At 49.2% G+C, this 22,236-nt stretch overlaps 1 protein-coding gene across 1 annotated transcript in view; it reads right to left on the reverse strand.

Moving 5' to 3' along the window:
* LOC147664999 (uncharacterized) overlaps window positions 1–17,751 on the reverse strand; it is a 125,451-nt gene extending 107,700 nt beyond the window's left edge. Inside the window, exon 1 of the mRNA XM_086949829.1 lies at window positions 17,280–17,751. Within this exon, the coding sequence (XP_086805955.1) occupies window positions 17,280–17,600 (321 nt within the window). The 5' untranslated portion in view covers window positions 17,601–17,751. The remainder of the gene's footprint in view (window positions 1–17,279) is intronic.
* Between the last annotated feature and the right edge of the window lie 4,485 nt (window positions 17,752–22,236).

Genomic DNA, 22,236 nt, shown 5'->3' on the forward strand with positions numbered 1-22,236 from the left:
GTGAGGAAAGGGGGTGTGCCTGCCTCTGCCAACCGCACCCCTCAGGTGGGGGAGGCGAGGTGAAGCACAACTCCGAGCCACCACCATCTTGAGGATGGTGAGTCCTACCCAATCAAGTCTAGGCTACTGCCCCCCTCCCACTGGAGAGTAGCAGGATAGGGGGTGTACTCACCCCAGGACCGATTTGGTCCCTGACATTTCCCCACCTGTAATGCCCCTACCCCTAAATTCAGTATTTAGGGGCACCCTAAACCTTCCTTCCTCAGATCCAGATTACTAAACTACAAAGAAGAACAAGAAAGAAGACCTGCCGTGCAGCTGCTAACAAGAGAACGGCTTTTTGAAAACAACAAGGGAACCCAAAGAAGTCGGCAAGGGACCTTGGGACTCAATATTATTAAGGCAACAGTGGTCCCTTACAAATAATAATGCTTAATCAATAAATATAGACTAAGTTGTTGCTATATTTGAAAATTACATGCCCAGCCAGGCAGAGGTCTTGGTATTTACTTTTCAGTCAATGTACAACACGAATAACACAATATACAAGACAGGGCACAAGCCTAATAATTCTAATTTAAAACATTTCTAAAGCGCAGCGTGCACCGTGCGGTTTCTTGGTGCTAGTGGGGGGTTCGGCAGCTGAGGGAGAAGACAAGAGAGAAAGGTGGGAAGAATTAAACGGGGAAGGCCTGATTGAAGAGGAAAGTTTTTAGATCCTTGCGGAAGGAAAGATAGTGGGTGGCAGAACGGAGATGGTCAGGGAGGGAGTTCCAAAATGTGGGAGCCAGGGTGGAGAAGTTGGTCCCACCCCACTTTTTGCGTGTAAAACGTGGGATCTGAAGAAGAGACTTGGAGGAAGACCGGAGCTCTCTTGCGGGAACGTATTCTTTTATTAATGAAGAAATGAAGGCGGGGGCAGTGCCCTGGCGGGCCTGGAAGACCATACAGCCGGTCTTGAAAAGGGAGCGTTCCTTTACGGGAAGCCAGTGAAGCTCCCTGAGAAGGGGAGTGGAATGGTGATAGCGTGGGAGGCCATAGACCAGCCGGGCCGCCTGGTTCTGGATCATCTGGAGTCTCCGCAGGCTGTATGCTGGGATGTCATGATAGAGGGCGTTGGCATAGTCCAGCCGTGATATCACCAGGGCGGCCATAATCAGCTTAAGTGCCAGTGGGGAGAAAAAACGGGAGACAGAGCGGATGGTTCGGAGAGTAAGGAAACAAGAGGAGACCACGGAACTGATTTGTGAATGGAGGGTGAGCTGATTGTTCATTTTAACACCCAGTGTTTTGACCGTGGTTGAGGGGGAGGGTGCGGGACCAAGAGAGGGGGGCCAGAAGAGGGAGTTCCAGGGGCTGGACGAACCACCGGTGAGAACCAATTCGGTTTTGTCCGGGTTCAACTTAAGGTGGTTGTGGTTCATCCAGTCCCTGATGAATGTCATTGTTGACTGGAAATTAGAGACAGAAAGGGAGGAGGAGGATAGATCAAAGATGAGCTGGAGATCATCCGCATAATTGTACACGGTGACCTCCAGCTGCTGGAGTGCGAAAATAAGAGGAAAGATATAAAGATTGAAAAGTAAGGGAGAGAGAGAGGATCCCTGGGGAACACCACAAGTGACAGGAAGAGGAGTGGTAGTAAAGTCTCCTAGCCGGACCGCCTGGGTGCGGTCCCTCAGAAAGGAGGAGAGCCAAACCAGAGCTGATCCCCCGATTCCAGCCGCCTTGACACGGGAAAGTAGGATGGTATGGTCCACCGTGTCAAAGGCGGCGGAGAGATCGAGGAGGACCAGTGCCTGGTATTTGTTATCATCCATACCCTTTCTGAGGTTGTCTAAGACGGAGACCACAACCGATTCAGTCGAATGCCTGGGACGGAAGCCGGCCTGGCGGGATGCCAGTCCCCCATTAGCCTCAATATGGGCGCTGAGTACCGCGGTGACGTGGCGTTCCATCACCTTGCCCAAAAAGGGCAGCAAGGAAATGGGGCGATAGTTGGCCGAGATGGAAGGGTCCGCGCCAGGTTTCTTCAAGATGGGCACTATGGTGGCTGCCTTTAGCGCAGGGGTCACTACACCCTGTGCTAGGGAGCTATTGAGGAAGGTGATGGGGGGTTCAGGACAGCAGGAGTAGATTTGCTGCAGAATTCGTGCCGGGCATGCGTCCGCCGGGGAACCCGACTTCACTTTGGGAAGTATCTCCAGAAATGTTTCCTGAGTGAGGGGGGGAATGGAGGTGAGAAGGCATTGAACGGTGGGGGGAGAAGGATCAACAAAAGCAGGCGAGGGCGGTGGGATGTTGGCCTTGATGGCTACGATCTTGTCCAAGAAATAGGTGTTGAGTTGATCGCATAGAAGCTGGGAAGGAGGGATTTGGGGTGAGGTTCGGTCTGAGAATGCCAGGTCATTCACTATGCCAAAGATTTCCAGGGGTTTGTTTTCGGCCGATGTTATTTTTGTTGAAAAGTAGGTAGTTTTTGCGGCAAGAATTGCAGTTTTGTATTTGGCCAGTGAGGTGAGAAAATGGGTTTTGATAAGGGACAGTAATTTTTCCTCCAATGCCTCTCCGCCCGTCGGACACTCAGTTTAAGCTCTTTCAGGTGGTCGTTAAACCATCTGTTGGAATCCTTAGGTCGACGGATGGAAATGCGACGTAGGGGGGCCACTGAGTCACAGCCTCCAGTCAGCCAGGTGTTAATGGCATTGGCTTGAGAGGCAGATGATAAGCCAGAAAGGGTCGGAGTGGAGTTTCGAAGCAGGGAGGACAAGGAGGGAAAATCCAGTCTGTTCCAATTCCGCGCCCAGGTATTTTTGGCATGCGGAGTTTTGGATACCGGATTACGGGCAATTGAGAAGGAGAGGAGAGCATGGTCGGACCAGGGACAGGGAGAAACAGCCGCCGAAGCCACTGGGAGGTTGAGGGACCAGACCTGGTCAAGTATGTGCCCGTGAGAGTGAGTGGGGACAGTTATATGCGGTACAAAGTTAAGGGACAGAAGGGATTCTGTGAATTCTTTTGAGGCCGTACACTCATGTGGGTCTGATGGCCAGTAATTGAAGTCCCCTAGCACCAAGACCGAGGCGTAGTTGACCAAGTTGGCCAGCAGGTCTTGAAATGCCGGTAGAAATGAGGACGAAGACTGGGGAGGGCGATACATTAGGAGGCAAGTAATCGGGGGGAGGATAAAAGAGAACGGACTACCAGAAAATCTGTGGGGGGGATGGGGGGAAAGGGAAGTGATTGGAAGTTCAATTCAGACCGAGCGATCAAGGCCACACCACCACCAACCCTGCCTGCCGGGCGGTCGGCAAGTAAGGCCACGTAGGAGGGGGGTAGGGTGGCCAGAAGAACTGGGAGGGAGGAATCACAAAACCAGGTTTCGGTCAAGAGCAGTAAGTCAGGCTTCTCTGAGTCGAGTAGGACAAACAGCTCATGGTGGTGCTTGACCGCTGACCTGGTGTTGAGTAGGAGGACAGACAGTGACGGAGTGGTAGGGTGAGGGTCGAGTGGGGAGGAAGGTAACGGGGGAGCACACAACGGAGGATGTGATATTGGAGGGGAGGAAGGGACAAGGCCTAATGAGGTGATGAGCTTACGGACAGGATCCGAAAGTGGCCAATGGCCTTGGAGGGCGGTAAGTTCCTTGGGGGAGTAAGACAAGATTTTGGCATGGTGTCGTGCCCCTAGCCCCGTCCTGCCGCGGACGGGCGCAGACGGGCTTGCCTTAGGCGCGCCTTCGGCGCGCAGACAGCGCGTCCGCTGCGCGTTCTAAAATTGCACATTGATATAGGTGGCCTCAAGGGCGGGAAGGGGGCGTGGCCTGGAGGTGGGCGTGGCCAGCGGCGATGATAGCCGGTAGGAGGGGGTCACGTGAGCGATAGATCCGCTACACGGCGCCCTCTGCGTGCAAAGTACAAATAGCAGCAAGTCAAAGTTTTAAAAACACAGTAATCACAATATTAAGAGCTTCTCCCGGCTTTCCGCCTCAGGAGACTCGAACCAACAGAGCGCTCGTGAGCCAGCGCTTAAGAAGGGCGGGAAGGGGGTGTGGCCTGGAGGTGGGCGTGGCCAGCAGCGATGATAGCCGGTAGGAGGGGGGTCACGTGAGCGATAGATCCGCTACACGGCGCCCTCTGCGTGCAAAGTACAAATAGCAGCAAGTCAAAGTTTTAAAAACACAGTAATCACAATATTAAGAGCTTCTCCCGGCTTTCCGCCTCAGGAGACTCGAACCAACAGAGCGCTCGTGAGCCAGCGCTTAAGAAGGGCGGGAAGGGGGCATAGCCTGGAGGTGGGCATGGCCAGCGGCGATGATAGCCGGTAGGAGGGGGTCACGTGAGCGATAGATCCGCTACACGGCGCCCTCTGCGTGCAAAGTACAAATAGCAGCAAGTCAAAGTTTTAAAAACACAGTAATCACAATATTAAGAGCTTCTCCCGGCTTTCCGCCTCAGGAGACTAACCAACAGAGCGCTCGTGAGCCAGCGCTGAAGAAGGGCGGGAAGGGGGCGTGGCCTGGAGGTGGGCGTGGCCAGCAGCGATGATAGCCGGTAGGAGGGGGTCACGTGAGCGATAGATCCGCTACACGGCGCCCTCTGCGTGCAAAGTACAAATAGCAGCAAGTCAAAGTTTTAAAAACACAGTAATCACAATATTAAGAGCTTCTCCCGGCTTTCCGCCTCAGGAGACTCGAACCAACTGAGCGCTCGTGAGCCAGCGCTTAAGAAAGGCGGGAAGGGGGCGTGGCCTGGAGGTGGGCGTGGCCAGCGGCGATGAAAGCCGGCGATGAAAGCCGGTAGGAGGGGGTCACGTGAGCGATAGATCCGCTACACGGCGCCCTCTGCGTGCAAAGTACAAATAGCAGCAAGTCAAAGTTTTTAATATCACAGTAATCACAATATTAAGAGCTTCTCCCGGCTTTCCGCCTCAGGAGACTCGAACAAGCCTGTACCCAGTCAATCGCACAAGAAATATTATAAAACAGAATATTGACACCTTCACACTTTTAAAGGGCAAATAAATCATTCCATGTGTGTAAGGTGCTCATAGTTGTCTAGGAGCACCTTACACACATGGAATGATTTATTTGCCCTTTAAAAGTGTGAAGGTGTCAATATTCTGTTTTATAATCAAAAATGTGCAATTAACAAGTTTACAGAACGTTAAGTTCTTGCCTAAACCCTTTTGTTTGTTCTCTTTAATTGTTACCTGTTCTGATATTTCTTGTGTGATTGACTGGGTACAAGCTTTTGCCCTGCCTTGATTATTGTGTGTTATTCATGTTTTACATTGACTGAAAAGTAAATACCAAGACCTCTGCCCGGCTTGGCATGTCGTTTTCAAATATAGCAACGACGTTGTCTATATTTATTGATTAAGCATTATTATTTGTAAGGGAGTAAGGGACCACTGTTGTCTAAACAAGAGAACGACAGCAACTGACTTTGCCCCAGCCCTACCGGCCTGTCGATCCTTGAACCTGCTCCTGCTCCTGCTAAATCCCGGCATCTCTTGTGGTCAGCAACCTCAAAAACCCCGGGGGACCCGACTGCCTTGCTCATCCAAAGACTGGGACTCTCAGGAGCAGTGGTTCTGCTTAAACAGCAACAACCCCTGGTGCCAGCCAGGCACCGCAAATCCAGCACACTCTGCACCCACCAAGCCCAGCCTGTGCCTGAGTAAACAAAGACGCAGAGGACGTCCCACCAGTGACTGACCACGAATCCAGCACCCAAGGGCCCGTCTCTATGCTCCTGATGATGCCTGCAGCCTCACAACCAGGGACCCCTGCAACCGCGACCAGCTGAGTAAGATTTCCAACACCAAAAGACACCTGCACTCTGCACCCTGCGGCCCCCTGTACCCTACTCTGGGGTGCCTACCTAACCTACAGCTTCCCAACTTACCTCTCCAAGTGGTGGTCGCATCTGAAGAATCTCCGTCTCTGAGCCTGCAGCCTTTGTTAGTCAACCAGCTTTCCAATTGAAATACATTGGGCACCCGCAGCCCAAAAGTCCAAAGCACCGCACCGCCTGAGTGCCACTGGGAGTGCAGCATCTGTCTTATCTTACTTTCCCACTTGCCCTGTGTAAGTGACCAGGAGCTCGGCTCCCACAGCCATGTGGCCTGCCTGCTAGCAGCCACCAACCAAAGGCCCCCTGCCGCCCAGGGGCTAACATTGGGCCTCTCTCTGCACCCGGCTTCCCCTGCGCCGCTAAGGGTGTAACAACTGTACCTACCTGACCCTGGGAGACCCCTGAGTCTAGCCCCAGAAGCTTAACTCTGCCATTCAAGTACTTACCCAAAGACCACTAACTTGATTTTCTCCATAGGGTAACATTGGCTGGTTTTCACTTGGAAATTCTTCTGTCTAATTTTGCAACTTGGAAATATTCCTTAAAAATCATCCGATCAACGAAAACAAATGTATGCACCTGCTATCAGGAGAGATCCCAGGGCTGGATCTTTGTGCCCAGCACGGACCTTAAAAAGTAATTATAACCATGATTTACTGTTATCCCAATTTTCCTCCATAGGAATACATTGCCTGGTTTTTGCCAGAATTTCTTCTGTCGATTTTCAAAACTTACACATTCCTTAAAAATCGCCTATGTAACAAACGATTTCTTTCAACTGTTTACAGGAAATGCACCAGTGCTGAATCCAGGATCCAGCCCTGAGTAAGAAAAACATTTGTAAAGTGATTTTATTGCATTTACTTAAAACTTCCCATTGAGCTCAATGTTATAATTGTGTTTAACTTGTGTTGCATATTGCAACAACTGTATTGATTGCATTTAAAAGTTAACTGCTATTTGAAAGTATTCTATTGCAAAATCTCATTCTGAGAAAGTATTGTTATACCTACCTGTGGTTCTAAAATAAAACAATATATTTTTTTACACAAAACAGTTGGCCTAGAGTTCACGTCTTAAGTGTGTGAGACCATTTGCCTACTGGGTGTGTACAACAGATGCTTTACACTGTCCTCTGATACACCCTTACTGCTCGCCAAGCTACCACTTTAGAGAGTAAAGTTATATCTAACTTTAACCTCTGCCATACCTCTGGGGATTGAACACTGTACCTTACTTTGGTGCAGTATATACAGAGCCACTTTCTTACAGGCAGGGACAGCTGTGTGATCAGGAGAGTGTATCCAGGTACGTAGATTGTCCTTGGGAATGGTGGACGCCTTGTACAGGCAAAAGGGAGGGGGAGGGGGGTGCAGGCAGTGTTTCAGCCTGTGTATGGGATGCACTTTTCAGCATCGTAAGATTTAGGGGTATTACAGAGAGCAAGGGTTAGCTTGAGGGTAATGGAGCTCAGGTTTTTGTGACTCACTGCTTTAGGATGGCAATGGAGGTAGAGGCAGGGGTTGGACAGCAGCAGAGTTCAGCCATGTGGGCCATTGGTGATCCAATTGTTAGCAGCGCCATTTACAAACGGGTTAGGGTTCATCTTGAATTGCATTGACATGATTCCTTTTCTCCTAGGTTGCATCACAGGCAGGGCTTTAAGTGGCCCGGGTCTCACCGGGTCTGAGCACTGGCAGTTTTTTTAAGGAGAATTCGAAACGGGTCTCTATCGGGCTCTGTTTTGTGACAAACAAAATACCAATCAGGCGGCACACTATGCTAAGCACAAACTTTTAGCTTACGTGATTTTAAGCCATGCCCTTAAGTACATTGGCCACGCCCCCTTGCGAGACCCCCCCCAGTTTTTTCATACCACTTAAAGCCCTGATCGCAGGGCCTGGAGGGCCAGGGCATATTGAGGTTTGGAATGCGCTCCATGCTTCGCGGAGAGCGTTGACTGATTTAACCACTTTCAGAAAGTATCTCAAAACTTTGTTTTTTAACCAAAAATTGGGAGTAATCTTCCCGCGCTTTCCGGCTTTCATTTTTCTCCTTTTAGCACTTGCTGCCAATAGGGAGGGGGGGGGGGTTAAACTCCAGGGGCCTTTTGATGTGCTGGGACACTTCTGCCTAGCTGTGCGCTATATAAATGCCTTTATATTCATAGTCACTCGTACATGAAGTGGCCGGCGGGGTATGCCGAAACAAAGAGGCCGTCAGTTGGGACTGTCTGATACGGTGGTGCAGCTCGAGTGGTCTGGCAAGGGGGGCCATACGATGGCACGATTTGTTACTCAAACAAAATGTTTTGGTGAAGGTCAGCATCTGTCCAAACGTTCTACTACTGCACCTGGTAGATTTTTTTAGTGCAGTTAAAAGGGCTGGTGCAGAGCAGAAGGAAGATTTGATGTAAATAAAAGTGTTTTGGTCTGGTACAACTGTTGGTCTGGTACAACTGTTGATCTGTTGGATTTAATGTTGAGAAGAGTTTGGCGGTGCAAAGAAACATGGGGCTATTTACAGGGCACACAGGAAAGGGAATAGATAACAGCAGAAGTTTTGCAAAGCGGAGGGTTTGATATTTATGGAACAGAGGAAACTGGAGTCACATGTTATACCTCTCTTGATACCATTATCTACCCCGAGGCCTCCCCCTTTACAGAAGAGGAGGTACGAGCGCTATTGCACGTGTATCCTCAGGCAAGGCTCCAGGGTTGGATGGTCTCCCTGGAGACCTTTTTAAACAAGAGCCTGACGTCTGGGCCCCATATTTGTTGACAATATTTAATGCCATCTTAAAAGGCATGGAGGTTCCCAATACTTGGCTGGGGGCAGAGGTAGTTCCGATATTTAAGGAGGGCTCGCCTCTGCTCCCGGCCAACTATAGGCCCATCAGCCTAATAGATGTTTCCCAAAAACTTTTCGGTAGGCTCATCCTGGATCGTCTCCAGAACTGGCTTGAGGAGGCTACCATTCTGAGCCCTTACCAGGCAGGATTTAGGAGGGGGTGTCCACAATCGATCAGATATTCCGCCTGAATCTTATTTACTGGAGAACTGCGCTAATCGAGGGCGGCAGCTTGTACACAGTTTTTGTGGACCTGCCAGTCGCCTGCGACCTGGTGCCAAGGTCCAGGTTATGGAATGTCTTGGCCGATCTAGGTGTTCCATCAGACATTCTTGCTATTCTGATGAAACTGCATCGAAATAATTTTGCCCGTGTCAGATGTGGTAAAAATGGCAATCTAACTGAAAGATTCCCCGTTGACAGAGGGGTGAGACAGGGCTGTGTGCTTGCACAGACCCTGTTCTGCCTCTTTGTGAACGGGGTAATCACCCATCTGACAGGGATCAATGATATTGATGCCCCCAAACTGAACGGCAGCAGGGTGCCCGCAATTATGTTTGCGGATGATACCCTGCTGCTGTTGAAATCCCCTATGGGAATACAATGTGTATTGGATGGGTTTTTGGAATTTTGTATAGAGAGGGGTCTTGAGATCAATGTTACTAAAACAAAATATATGATCTTAAACCCCACCCCATCATCACGTCCCAATCCCTCTCTAGCTCTAGAGCGGCTAGAGGGTATCTACATTTGAGTATCTGGGAGTAACCCTCAATGAGCACATGACCTGGGGTACACAACATGCTAGGGCAAACATGAAATTGGCCCAGATAACGGGCAGAATCTCCAGGATGACTAACACATCACCTTATCACCCACTTGGCCCTGTCATCCAGATCTATAAATCCCAGGCAAGGGGGGCAGTTACTTATGGGGGTGAGTTGTGGGGCCATACCACTGCCAAAAACTTAAGTACGGAAAATAAATTCATCAGGCAGTTGGTAGCTCTTCCATCAAGTACCCCGCTACTCCCATTGAGAATGGATTTGGGTATTAGACCAATTGCAGATGAACTGGGTCTAAAACCATTAACTTTTTGGCGGCGTTTATGGAGCAGCCAAGATCTTACCAACTATAGAATGGAGCTCCAGGAGTTTTTAACTCTACCAAAAGCCTCCAACATCCCATGGCTTGGATACATAAAAAGTTCCTGTGAGAGCCTGAACTTATCAGAACTTTGGACTGATCCGGCTAACGCAAGCGCCAGGATTCCACGCAAGGCATTGTCAAAGGCCTACTATGACCAAAAGTTGGCTAATATTTTGAATACAGTGCGTGAGGGATCTCTAACGAACTCATTTATCCAAAGCAAAGACTTTTACCTAGTGGAATGTGTTCTGGATGGTATAACTCCTGTGCTGACCAGAAAGTTATTTTTGCAATGGAGATATGGTACACTCCCTTAGATCATTCACTAGTTCATGGTCTTCCCCCCCCCGACTACCGAGCACTGCCCGGCATGTGCGCATTCTAAAGAAAATGACTTGCATGTGGTCTTTTGCAAAGCCTACAAAAGAATCAGGAGATATTGGCTAATCCCACTTTTAAAAAATCTGGGCTTTAGACAGTTCTTTCCTGCACACAGAATTTTAAAAACTGATGTGTCCCCCCCCAATTGTGTTCGCAGTGGCAAAGTACCTAACAGCTATGTGGTTTACTCGCACTCGTCTCTTGAAAGCAGAACTTGCTTTTTAAACAAACCTAATTTTACTTTTAACTTTTAAATCTTAATGTGCTGATGAATTGACTAATGTGTAACAGTGTATTTCATAAGAATGTTTTATAGGACTTCGAAATGTTTTATTCTTTGTATATCTTTGATGATCTGTAGATCGAAATAAAGTTTGAAATGGAATGGAATAGATAACTGCAGAAGTTTTGCAAAGCGGAGGGTTTGATATTTATGGAACATTCTGATATCAAACATGAATTGTTGGAGTTTTTATGACAACATGGGTACATCATTCCATCTATGGGGAGAGGGGAACTGTATTTGATGCAGGTACAGAGGTTTGGTGGAGATGCTGCATTTGCCGGTTAGCAATGTACACATTTATCATGCGGGGGTGAGAGAACTTTGGGGGGGGGGGTTTCTGGTGGCAGTTTGGTACAAAAGTTCAAAAGTTATTGCAAGAAACATGGATCTTGTTGAGATCCAGTTGAAATGGGGGGGCAGAGTTTATGAATGGAATGAGAGGGCAACAGCTGTATGCACAAGGTTTGGGTGCAGGGAGTTTCAGGGAGGAGAGTTGGAACTGGATTTTGTTTGGTTGGAAGGGGGTGCTTAGGGGAGAAGGATTTAGATATGTATTAAATGTGTAGTGAGGACAGATTGAGTTAGAATGTAAAGCATAGAACCAAGTTCGGTATAAAGCTTGCGCACCTGTTTTATTAAAGCAGCCTTTCCCACACTATCACAAAGTCAGTCGTTCTTGGCTAAGCCAACCCTCCCGGGGCTGACATGTTTAGCTTTGTTGTGCACAGCCATTCATTCACTGAACTGACTAGAAGCCACCCTTTGAAAACAAGCATTAGAAATGCAATAGGTCTCGCAGCATTAGAGTTAGTGCTTTTAGAATTGTTAATGGGTTTTTTTGTAAATCTTTAGCATGAGGTTGAGGGTGAGTGAGGGTGAGTGTGAGGGTGAGTGAGGGTGAGGGTGGGTGTGAGGGTGAGTGAGATGGGTGAGTGTGAGTGAGGGTGAGTGAGGGTGAGTGAGGGTGAGTGAGGGTGAGTGAGGGTGAGTGAGGGTGAGTGAGGGTGGGTGAGGGTGGGTGAGTGTGAGTGGGGGTGAGTGTGGGTGAGTGTGGGTGAGGGATTGAGGGTGAGGGAGGGTGAGGGGTTGAGGGTGAGTGAGGGTGAGGGTGAGGGGTTGAGGGTGAGTGAGGGTGAGGGGTTGAGGGTGAGTGAGGGTGAGGGGTTGAGGGTGAGTGAGGGTGAGGGGTTGAGGGTGAGTGAGGGTGAGGGGTTGAGGGTGAGTGAGGGTGAGGGGTTGAGGGTGAGTGAGGGTGAGTGGGGGTGGGGTGAGTGAGGGTGAGTGGGGGTGGGGTGAGTGAGGGTGAGGGTGAGTGAGGGTGAGTGAGGGTGAGTGTGGGTGAGTGTGGGTGAGTGTGGGTGAGTGTGAGGGGTTGAGGGTGAGGGGTTGAGGGTGAGGGTGAGTGAAGGTGGGTGAGGGGTTGAGGGTGATTGAGGGTGAGTGAGGGTGAGGGGTTGAGGGTGAGTGAAGGTGAGGGGTTGAGGGTGAGTGAGGGTGAGGGGTTGAGGGTGAGTGAGGGTGAGGGGTTGAGGGTGAGTGAGGGTGAGGGGTTGAGGGTGAGTGAGGATGAGTGAGAGTGAGGGTGAGTGAGGGGTTGAGGGTGAGTGAGGATGAGTGAGAGTGAGGATGAGTGAGAGTGAGGATGAGTGAGAGTGAGGGTGAGTGAGGGGTTGAGGGTGAGGGGTTGAGGGTGAGTGAGGGTGAGGGGTTGAGGGTGAGTGAGGGTGAGGGGTTGAGGGTGAGTGAGGGTGAGGGGTTGAGGGTGAGGGGTTGAGGGTGAGGGGTTGAGGGTGAGGGGTTGAGGGTGAGGGGTTGAGGGTGAGTGAGGGTGAGGGGTTGAGGGTGAGTGAGTGAGAGTGAGGGTGAGGGTGAGTGAGGGTGAGTGAGGGTGAGTGAGGGTGAGTGAGGGTGAGTGAGGGTGAGTGAGGGTGAGTGAGGGTGAGTGAGGGTGAGTGAGGGTGAGTGAGGGTGAGTGAGGGTGAGTGAGGGTGAGTGAGGGTGAGTGAGGGTGAGTGAGGGTGAGTGAGGGTGAGTGAGGGTGAGTGAGGGTGAGTGAGGGTGAGTGAGGGTGAGTGAGGGTGAGTGAGGGTGAGTGAGGGTGAGTGAGGGTGAGTGAGGGTGAGTGAGGGTGAGTGAGGGTGAGTGAGGGTGAGTGAGGGTGAGTGAGGGTGAGTGAGGGTGAGTGAGGGTGAGTGAGGGTGAGTGAGGGTGAGTGAGGGTGAGTGAGGGTGAGTGAGGGTGAGTGAGGGTGAGTGAGGGTGAGTGAGGGTGAGTGAGGGTGAGTGAGGGTGAGTGAGGGTGAGTGAGGGTGAGTGAGGGTGAGTGAGGGTGAGTGAGGGTGAGTGAGGGTGAGTGAGGGTGAGTGAGAGTGAGGGTGAGTGAGAGAGTGAGAGTAATGCTTAAAAAAACAGGCTTATACCCCGGAACAAATGGGGTGCTTAGTGCGAACACTCCAGCCCTGGCCAGGTCGCTGTGACAGAGGCCCCCTGTCTACCGGTTGCACAATTGTGTATCCCTCCAGGCGCCCGAAAGAAAGAGGCAGGGTCCTGGAACACTAACTAAATCAAGTTCACAATCTCATGGTCTAGGCCCCTCTCTTAGTAGCAGGGGCGGCTTGTAAGGAGAGCCTCGCTCTGTGTGTGTGTGTGGGGAGGGGGCACGGGGGGCAGGAGCTACGTCACCCAACCAGTTAGCTTCGGCTGGGTGCTGTTAACTACACCACATCCAACAACATTCAGCTGAGAGACTCCATTATTGTGTTTCATCTCGGCTCAGTGGCTCTCGGGGTGCTGGGGGAGGGGCGCGAAGACGGGACGGAGCATCCAAATGATTAAACCAACTTGACACGGTGACAGCAAGATGCGAACACAGCCATTAGTGACAGGAGAGAGACCACTATGGTGTAGTCCTTTTTCTATTTCCGTGAAATGTCCTAGTTTTTGGCTTTAAGCAGATGAGGTGAACGAAAGGGTGTCTGGGGGTGTGATGGGGAGAGTGAGTAATCCAGAGCGAGGGAAAGAAATAGCTGAAGGAAAGAGGTGCGTGGGAACAGAATGGAGGTGTGAGTGAACACAGGTGCGCGAGGACTCTGGGGAGGGCCGTGAAGAAGGGAGAGGGAGAGAACGAAGGGCAGCCGGCTGACCGGACAGTGTGGGGTATGAGGGGGCGAGGGGGAGACGAAAGGAGAATAAGGATTATTGAAATAAACCTGAAGATGGGGGGCAGGGGAGTCGGGGGGGGGGGCATGGGGTGATGTGGAGGAGTGAAGGAGGCAGTAGCACAATAAAGGGGGGTTCAGAGAGGATTGTGAGGGGTTTCCGTCAGGGTTTGGGGGCGCCTGGAAAGGAGCAGACGGGCGAGAGGAGCGTTTATTGTAGGGCCTGAGGGGAGAAACGAAAGAAGAGGACGCAAGTAAGGAAGGATGAAGAGCGGCTTTAAAACACCTTCCATTTAAAAGACTGGGGGCAGTGTGTAGACAGCTCGGCAGAGGGGTGATAGTGAGATTGCAACAGAGCACCTCGTAGCCACTGTTCATAGACTAGACAGAGAGACTGCGGCAGGAACACATAGGAGACCTCCGTTTTCAGGGCAATAAGACTGCCAGCATCACTGCCATGGAGGGTGTGAGGCTCCAACAGAACAGACCAGACAAAAGTGCCCACCGGAAGTGCAGCGAGACTGCCCAAAAGCATGCTGCAGACATTCTACCAGTACCCAGAGATTCTGAGAGACTGACGAGCGCAACTTTCAGGGGCGGCCCACAGCGAGGACAGTGGGATTGCCTATAACAGCCCAGACAGGTAGAGTAAACGAAGCCCGAGGCTACCCAAAGGAGGTCACGGATAAGCTTGCTGAATTTCCAACAGCGCTTTGGCTTGGTTCCTCTGCGCCTTTCTACAAAAATGCGACACGGCGGGAGGGGGCGGGCAGGGGAGGGGGCGGAGAGGGGAGAGGTGCGACATGGCAGGAAGACGGAGGGAAGAGAGGGGAGGGGGGAGGAGAAATGCGACACGGCGGGAAGGGGAGGGGGCGGAACGGGGGCGGGGAGGGGAGAGAGAGAGTAGGCAAGGGTAAACAAAAACGGGCGGGAGGGGGCGGGCAGGGGAGGGGGCGGAGAGGGGAGAGGTGCGACATGGCCTACTGGGAAGTACAGGTAGCAGCAGAAGCTTGAGTGGAGCTGGAGATCGAGAAAACGTAAGTCGGAGAGGTCTGCCACCACTTTCCCCGGGCGTAAATTAATTTTCAGTATTCGTTAGTCGGTATTGAGAAATAGTTACTCTGTGTTGTATCAGACTTTGTTTAAACAAAACAATTAAGAGAAGAGAACTGAACACTAATAATTGCCAGCAGAAGGGTTTGCACCAACCTTATTTTAAAGAAAAGAGATTTTCTCCTTATGTGCAGTGAGATCTTATATATAAAAGAGTCACAGGTCTAGTTAGCCGGTTACAAAGAAAGCAAGACACGTTTCTAAAGTAATCCCTTAGATGACAAAAGAGAACTATGGTAGACTCACTTTCTCTTGAGGCTGGTCGGAAGAACACACATTTTTAACTTAACCTACTGAAGAGTCTGCCATAACCAGTCCTAACCTACCTGAATGACAAATGTCCGGTTCAGATGTTGTTCCAACCTAACCTGCTGGCAAAGAGCAGAGGTGCTCACAAGTTAATTCAAGCTAACTCCTTGAAAAGGGGAAAAACAATCAAAAGCCGGGAGCCCACAAACCTTATTGGGTTGAAGACAGCAGGAGACACAGTACTCATATACACTGCAACAACCATTTGGCAGGCAGCTCTTGCAGCTGTGCAACTGCGAACTTGGCACATTGATGTTGCAGCAGCCATTTGCCAGCAGCTCTTTCCGCTCACATACGTAGCCTGATGAACATAAAACACGGTTATTTCAGTGGGCAAAAAGAGACAAGCGCTGACAAAGTTCCTTGCCGAAAACGTGCAGGCGAGGTGCGACACGGCCCGGAAGACGCAAGGAAGAGAGTGGAGGGGGAGGAGAAATGCGACACGGCGGGAGGGGGCGGGCAGGGGAGGGGAGGGGGCGGAGAGGGGAGAGGTGCGACACGGCAGGAAGACGAAAGGAAGAGAGGGGAGGGGGAGGAGAAATGCGACACGGCGGGAGGGGGCGGAGGGGTAAACAAAGACGGACGTGCACGCGCCCGTGACTTTTAAGGTCAATGCGCATGCGCATAAGCTCAATGCGCATGCGCATTGACCTTAAATTTATCGTGCACTGCAAGGAATCGCCACGATTCCTTGCAGTGTGGATAAAGAGTGGATAACTCGCAATAGTCTCGCTTTGCTCGATGCGCATGCGCATCGACAACAGGCGAGACCTAAAAATGAATTGGAGAGGGGAAGAGTCTTCCCCTGGTGTACCCAGGAAAGGGTACCCTCTGGCTTTAATGAAATGCAAGATTTTGGAACTAGGCGCAGAAAAATATCTGCAGCGGTGGTGCTGGCTACTCAGGTTTAAGCCAAACGTACATTTACACAGCAGGTAGCCTCATAGGCCTACAACTGTTTAGCACCAAAAAAGGGAAAGCTGCTTAATTAGCTACCTACACCAGTTGGAATTTGCCTAGTACTAGTTAAATCGTGCAGCACACGAACTGGACGTTCTATCTCTCCGAGATCCTGACTGGAAAGTCCCGCAGGTATTTGTACGAAAAAAACTTGAGCAAGATTGACCGCCAGAGGTCTTTTAGCCATGACATCGGTATCCACCAACAGACGCCTGCGTCACTGTCCTTGCCTCCCTCTATTGTTCTCTCTCAGTGGGCACTCCGTGCCTTCCTTTCCTCATATGCCCTTCTCCAACCAACTCGCCCACCCATCAACACCCACAACTTACACTTCTCCACCAAGACGCGCATAGGGCCCACGGTGACCACCACAGACCCCTGTCCATCCCAGCAGCCCCTATCCACCCAAGCCCCTAACACGCCATTATTAGAGGGTAACCTTGCCTTCACCCATCCAGTCTGCACAAAGTTTGGCTGCACAGACCCCCACCCACATTCCCTTGACAGGCAATATCACCACTTCCTGTGACCCCATCACCGTACGACATACTAAAAAAAAAAAAAAAAACGTTTCTCATTTATATTTTGAGACCAGTAACGCAATTCATTAAAGCGTTTGCACAGCGCCACGCACACCGCCACCAGCGTGGTTTCTCAGAGGAATGCTTGCATCTTTAGTGCGGACCATCTAACCAGTGCATTCCAAGCCATTACTTTTCAGCCGTTTTCGAAAACATTGGCGATAGTTCAACATGCAAAATTGCGAGTGGACCCGCCATGCAGCCAGTCCTGGTCTGTTTGCCAACGGCCAATATCAAGGCGCACACTTATAACCGGAAACGAAAACTACACGCCCCAGAATGCAACGTGATGGTGGAAAATACTACCGCAGGGCCGTTAAAAGACGAATATCGTTCCTTATAAACACTTGCCAGGTATACATCGGTGCGCTAGCCCTAAAGGAAGCGCGGTTTGGTACAATAGCCCGTTCCCTAGGTAACGGAGCGGAAATGCATCTGTTATAAAACTATTAACGAATTGACTACCTTAAATAAAAATGGAGAGTATTGACTAACTTAAATAAAAATGGAGAGCTCGATAGAGACCAGTCTCCAAACCTGCTTATTAGAACTGGCGGTTCTGAGAACCGGTAGGACCCGGCCCACTTAAACTTCGGTCTACAGCAATACAAAACATACTTTTGAGCGGTACTAACCATGCAGTGCTTGCGCCAGAGGGAGGCGGTGGAGCAGACGCGCCACAGCACGGTGCACGTGCAGCCGGCCCGCAGCAGGGAGAAGGGGTCCAGCATCCGCAGCACCAGCAGCAGCACTTCATCGCTGAGGAGTAACAGGCACGCCGGGGAGGGCGCGGGGCAGCAGCCTTCGAGGGTCTCCTCCCTCCCCTCTGAGCACTGACAGGCCCGCTGGTCCGAGCCCTGCTCCACAGCGGCGGCGGGGTCTCCCTGCCCCGCATCCTCGTGGTGCTTCTCCTCCTGCTGCTGGGTGCCGCGTCTCTCCACCTCACTTTGATTCATCCCAACTGAGCAGTAAAACAGTCTAGTTACTTGCCCACGCCGCCGTTTTATCAGTCAGAGCGTACCACGGGAAAGGTCGCGGGGGAGGGGCCAGACCGTACCTGCCCACACCAAGAAGTTAAAATGAAGGTTAGTAAACCACCCCTTGAATAAAACAGAGACCGTTTTTGACCTTCTGTTTTTGTTTCAGGGTCATTTTAGAGGAGCTAGTTCGAAACTGAAGTACAATAAACTAACAAAGACAAACGTGCTTTGAATTAATGAATGCTTGTTCATGCCAAAATCACTTTTTGATATAAATATTATTCCATGATTACATTTGTGAATCGCTGATTGTGTATTCATCAGGTGTATATATGTCTCTTACTTTTCCCAACATGGTATGTCTTTTTCCATTTTACTTTTAAGAACGTATTTCTCCAAATCATGTCAGTAGAACAAGACCCAGTGCCGGAGCTCTCGATTATCCAATTTGCGTGGATTAGTAGTTCTTTCAGTCCATGTGTTTTTTATTTGCATTTTGGGTCCTGTAGTCCTGCTTATCACATTATAAAAACACGACTACGAATTCTAGAATGCAAAGAAAAAGTATGGAATAGATGAGTTACTTATGTATGAACGTGTGGCGATTGTCAACTGTGCAGACTGCCATCTCATCAGGTTCATGTGAGTACGGTATTTACATGAAGTTCTTGAATTGTGGCAGTCATGCTGTTCACGTTTGAAAGAATTAGGACCATAAGCTTTGTTGCAATAATGCTTCTCTGTCTGCTCTTCATCCTCCAATGAATAATACTATGGGTCGACTTCAATTATGGAACATACTGCAGAGAGATTAGATATATGTTAAGTGAAGGGTGAGGGTCCTGTCTCAATATGTTCTTGAGTATGCTTGGTATGGTCCTTTCAATCAGTCCTCCCATAATTGAAATGCTGCGGTAGCTTCAAATGGTGCAAAGGGCATACCATGAAAGTGAAATAGTCTCAGTGTAAAGGAAAAGGTAGTCTTTCCTCTGTCTTCATTGACAACAACTATCTGTCAATATCTCTTTGTAAACATGAGTTGTGAGACGGAGCATGCTTACCTAAGCATAGCATTAGATCATCCACACAGAAAATAGAATATGTACCAAACCAACAAGGCATTCCATTTTCAGAAATCAACACAAAAACGAATTGGCCCATTGGAATTGGATGTCAACATTATAGGTAGGCTGACCAGATGCCTCTGACTTCCCAGGACAGTCCCGCTTTTCAGAGGACTGTCCCAGTGTTCCAATACTTTTCTTAATTTTAAGTAAAGGTCCCAGTTTTTGGGACAAAGGTCAAGTTATTCTGCAAAGCTGAATTGAATGTTGTACACTCCATTCACAGGCGCCTCTAAAGTCTGAAATGTTGTAAGTAATGTATCTATTTCTGTCAGGAAGCACAGGAGGGGGACGGATGCATACTCCCAGCAGCGGGGAGACTGACTGGGTAGGAGGGCAGGGGGAACTCAAGGCGGTCACCAGTAGGTATTTATAGTTAGGGTCCTGTTTCAATAGAAAAAGCGTTTTTTGACTTGCCGATATCTTTTGGGTCGTTTGATGAATCTTCACAAAATGTACCCAAAATAAGTGTCAAAGTGCGTCTTGATGGGCAAAGAAAGTTTCAGGGTGATCCGTCAAGCAGGGGCAGAGAACAAGGTGGGGGGGAGGTAAAAAAAAGTGTGTTTCTCATAGAAGCTTTAGACACAACAGCAGCCCGAACCGCTAGATGGAATTACACCAAATTTGGCAGGATGCTAGATTTTGGTTCGCAGATCACGCGTTCAGTTACGTGGTGTGAATCCGTTCAGCAGTTGTTGAGAAATTTAAGGAAATCCACATTTGTTTATCTGGGATCGTGGCTAATTTGTGAATAATAATGAGCTTGTGCAGGGAAATGTAGAGCTCTGATTTTCGATACGGAACCCCTATCAGCAGCGGGAGCAGCTTTTTATCCGAGGCAAATTCGTCCCGTTCAAACTGACAGCCACAGTTTACCCAGCCATAGTGCTCAAGGAGAGGACTATTCGCAGCCTCTCCAATATCAGGCCGTTTATTCACAAGAAGGAAGAGTAGTTTTCCAGCCTCCTCTCAACTAAATTGTGTGAGATTTTCGGCTCAGTTCCCACAAGAAGGAAGGGTATCTTCACTGCTCCACCTCATTTAAACTCTGGGAGATTTTCAGCGAGTTTCTGCATTAGCAGGAGAAGACTTTGACCAACGCAGCTACACAAGTCCATAAGATAGACCACTGGTGAACGCGTTTATCAAGAAACCCGTCCCCTTACATGGTGTAGACCAGAAACAGGATCCTTCCCCGGGACCCACGATTTGTCGATACCCCATTTACAAGCACGTTAACATACGAATAGCAGAGAGCCGTAGTCCCCGGTACAATACCCTAAGGGGAAATTATACAGACCCTTCATAACGACAGACTACAAAGAAAAAGTCTTGATAAAGGTGGACCCCATTTGTACTGAACCACCGAAATGCGTCAACGCTTTTTACTATTGTACAATTTAAGTCTCCATCACCCATGTTTATACACAAGATTAATAGTGGTAAAACATAGGTGCCATCATCTGGCAGCTCTATTTTATTTATTTATTTTACACATTTATTAAGCGCACTGTTACCGAGAAGGTGTCCTGGCGCTAAATGTATCAACTGTATTTTACAATTTTCACGTTTTACAAATATTTTTGTCTGTCTTTTCAATTGTGCAGGCCATAATTGATCATGTTATCATTTGTCTGTTGTTTTAATCATTTGATTAGGGAACCATGTTATGTTTAGGCATGTAATTAATTATTTTTAACCTTTTGACGCATAATAAATACGTTGTAACCTATATATTTTTGTGAATGCAATAGTTTTTGACTGGTTTGTGAATTTTGAGGCTATGTTTTAGCTTAAGCTTTATGTTGTATCAACCTCAAGGGAATTTTTCCTTTTTTCCGAGCTCTGAACGCCTGCCAACACTTCAACCAGGAAGTTTTGGTAGCCATTTTTGGACTCTGCTTCAGCCAAGTCTCACAAAAAGGTTAAAAAATAGAAAAGGGTAGGAATACCCTGACCCCAAGCCTTGATCTTGGGGACCCAGTGGGACCTTGACAGGGCAAAAAAGCATTTTTAAAAATAATATGCTCCAAATTCACAACAAAAATTAAAAAAGAAAACAAGCGCGAGCTCCCATGCTTTTTTATACATAAAACCCCAGGGGGGCAAGCTCCTAGGGGTATGCAGAGTTAATTTTTTTTTCAATGGAGGGGGGCACATGGGGCTCCCCTTCAAGGGCTTCATAAAGCCCATAGACAGACCACCACCTCCCCAGAGCTAATGTGATTTTTAATTTGGGGGGGTCGCATAGACCCCGGGGACCACCACCTCCCCGGGGCTTCAATTGAAAAAATAAATAGTGCTGGGGAGCCGCCTGAACCCCTCTGGGCCCTGGGGACCACCACCTCCCTGGGGCTTATGTGAATATGTTATGGGGCCTCAGGAAACCCTTGTGCCCCGGGGACCACCCCCTTCCTGGGGCTAGGTTTTTTTATGAGAAAGAAATAGCAAAATAAATGTCAGCAACGCAAGCAGAAAGAGGCAAAATAGAGATCAGAAATGAGCAGAAAGAGGCAAAATAAAGGCCAGCAACAAGCAGAAAGAGGCAAAATAGATGTCAGAAACAAGCAGAAAGAGGCAAAATAGAGGCCAGAAATGAACGGAAAAAGAAAAAAATAAAGGTCAGAAACGAGGAGAAAGAGCCAAAATAAAGGTCAGAAAGAGGCAAGACAGAGGTCAGAAACGAGCAGAAAGAGGCAAAATAGAGGTCAGCAATGAGCAGAAACTGGCAAAATAGAGGTCAGAAACGAGTAGAAAGAGACAAAATAAAGGTCAGAAATGAGGAGAAAGAGGCAAAATAAAGGTCGGCAACAAGCAGAAGGAGGCAAAATAAAGGTCCGCAATGAGCGGAAGGGAGCAAAATAAAAGTCCGAGGTGAGCAGAAAAAATTCAGAAAATGAACAGAGAATGAGCAAAACCCACGCAGGCACTCATGCACCCACTAATAGAACAACTCAGACACTCTCACACACACTCACAGACCAGTCAGACCTCATGTGCCCACTTTGAGAATCATTCATACTCTCTCTCACCCACTCACATCTATTTAGAGACTCACGCCCAACTCACAGACCCACTCAGAGACTCACACACCCACTCACAGACCCACTCAGAGACTCACACACCCACTCACACACCAACTCAGAGACTCACATTCCCACTAACACACCCACTCAGACACTCATGCAATCACAGAGTGATTGACACACTCATGGAGGCACTCACAAACCCAATCAGACACTCTCACACCAAATCACAGACCAATTCAGACACCCATGCACCCACTCAGACACCCACACAGATACTCAGTGGGACACTCACACACTCACTCACCCACTGAGACACTTATGCACTCGCTCACACACTCACTCTCAAAGGTTACCCGTTACAGCTAGGAAATAACATTAAAATAAACAGAGATATTCACTGAAAAAAACAAAGGTTACAGGGACGTTATACTTAGGAAATGGAATTAAAAAAACCTTAGA

The sequence above is a fragment of the Lissotriton vulgaris genome, unplaced genomic scaffold (assembly GCF_964263255.1).
Source record: "Lissotriton vulgaris unplaced genomic scaffold, aLisVul1.2 SCAFFOLD_772, whole genome shotgun sequence".
NCBI lineage: Eukaryota > Metazoa > Chordata > Amphibia > Caudata > Salamandridae > Lissotriton > Lissotriton vulgaris.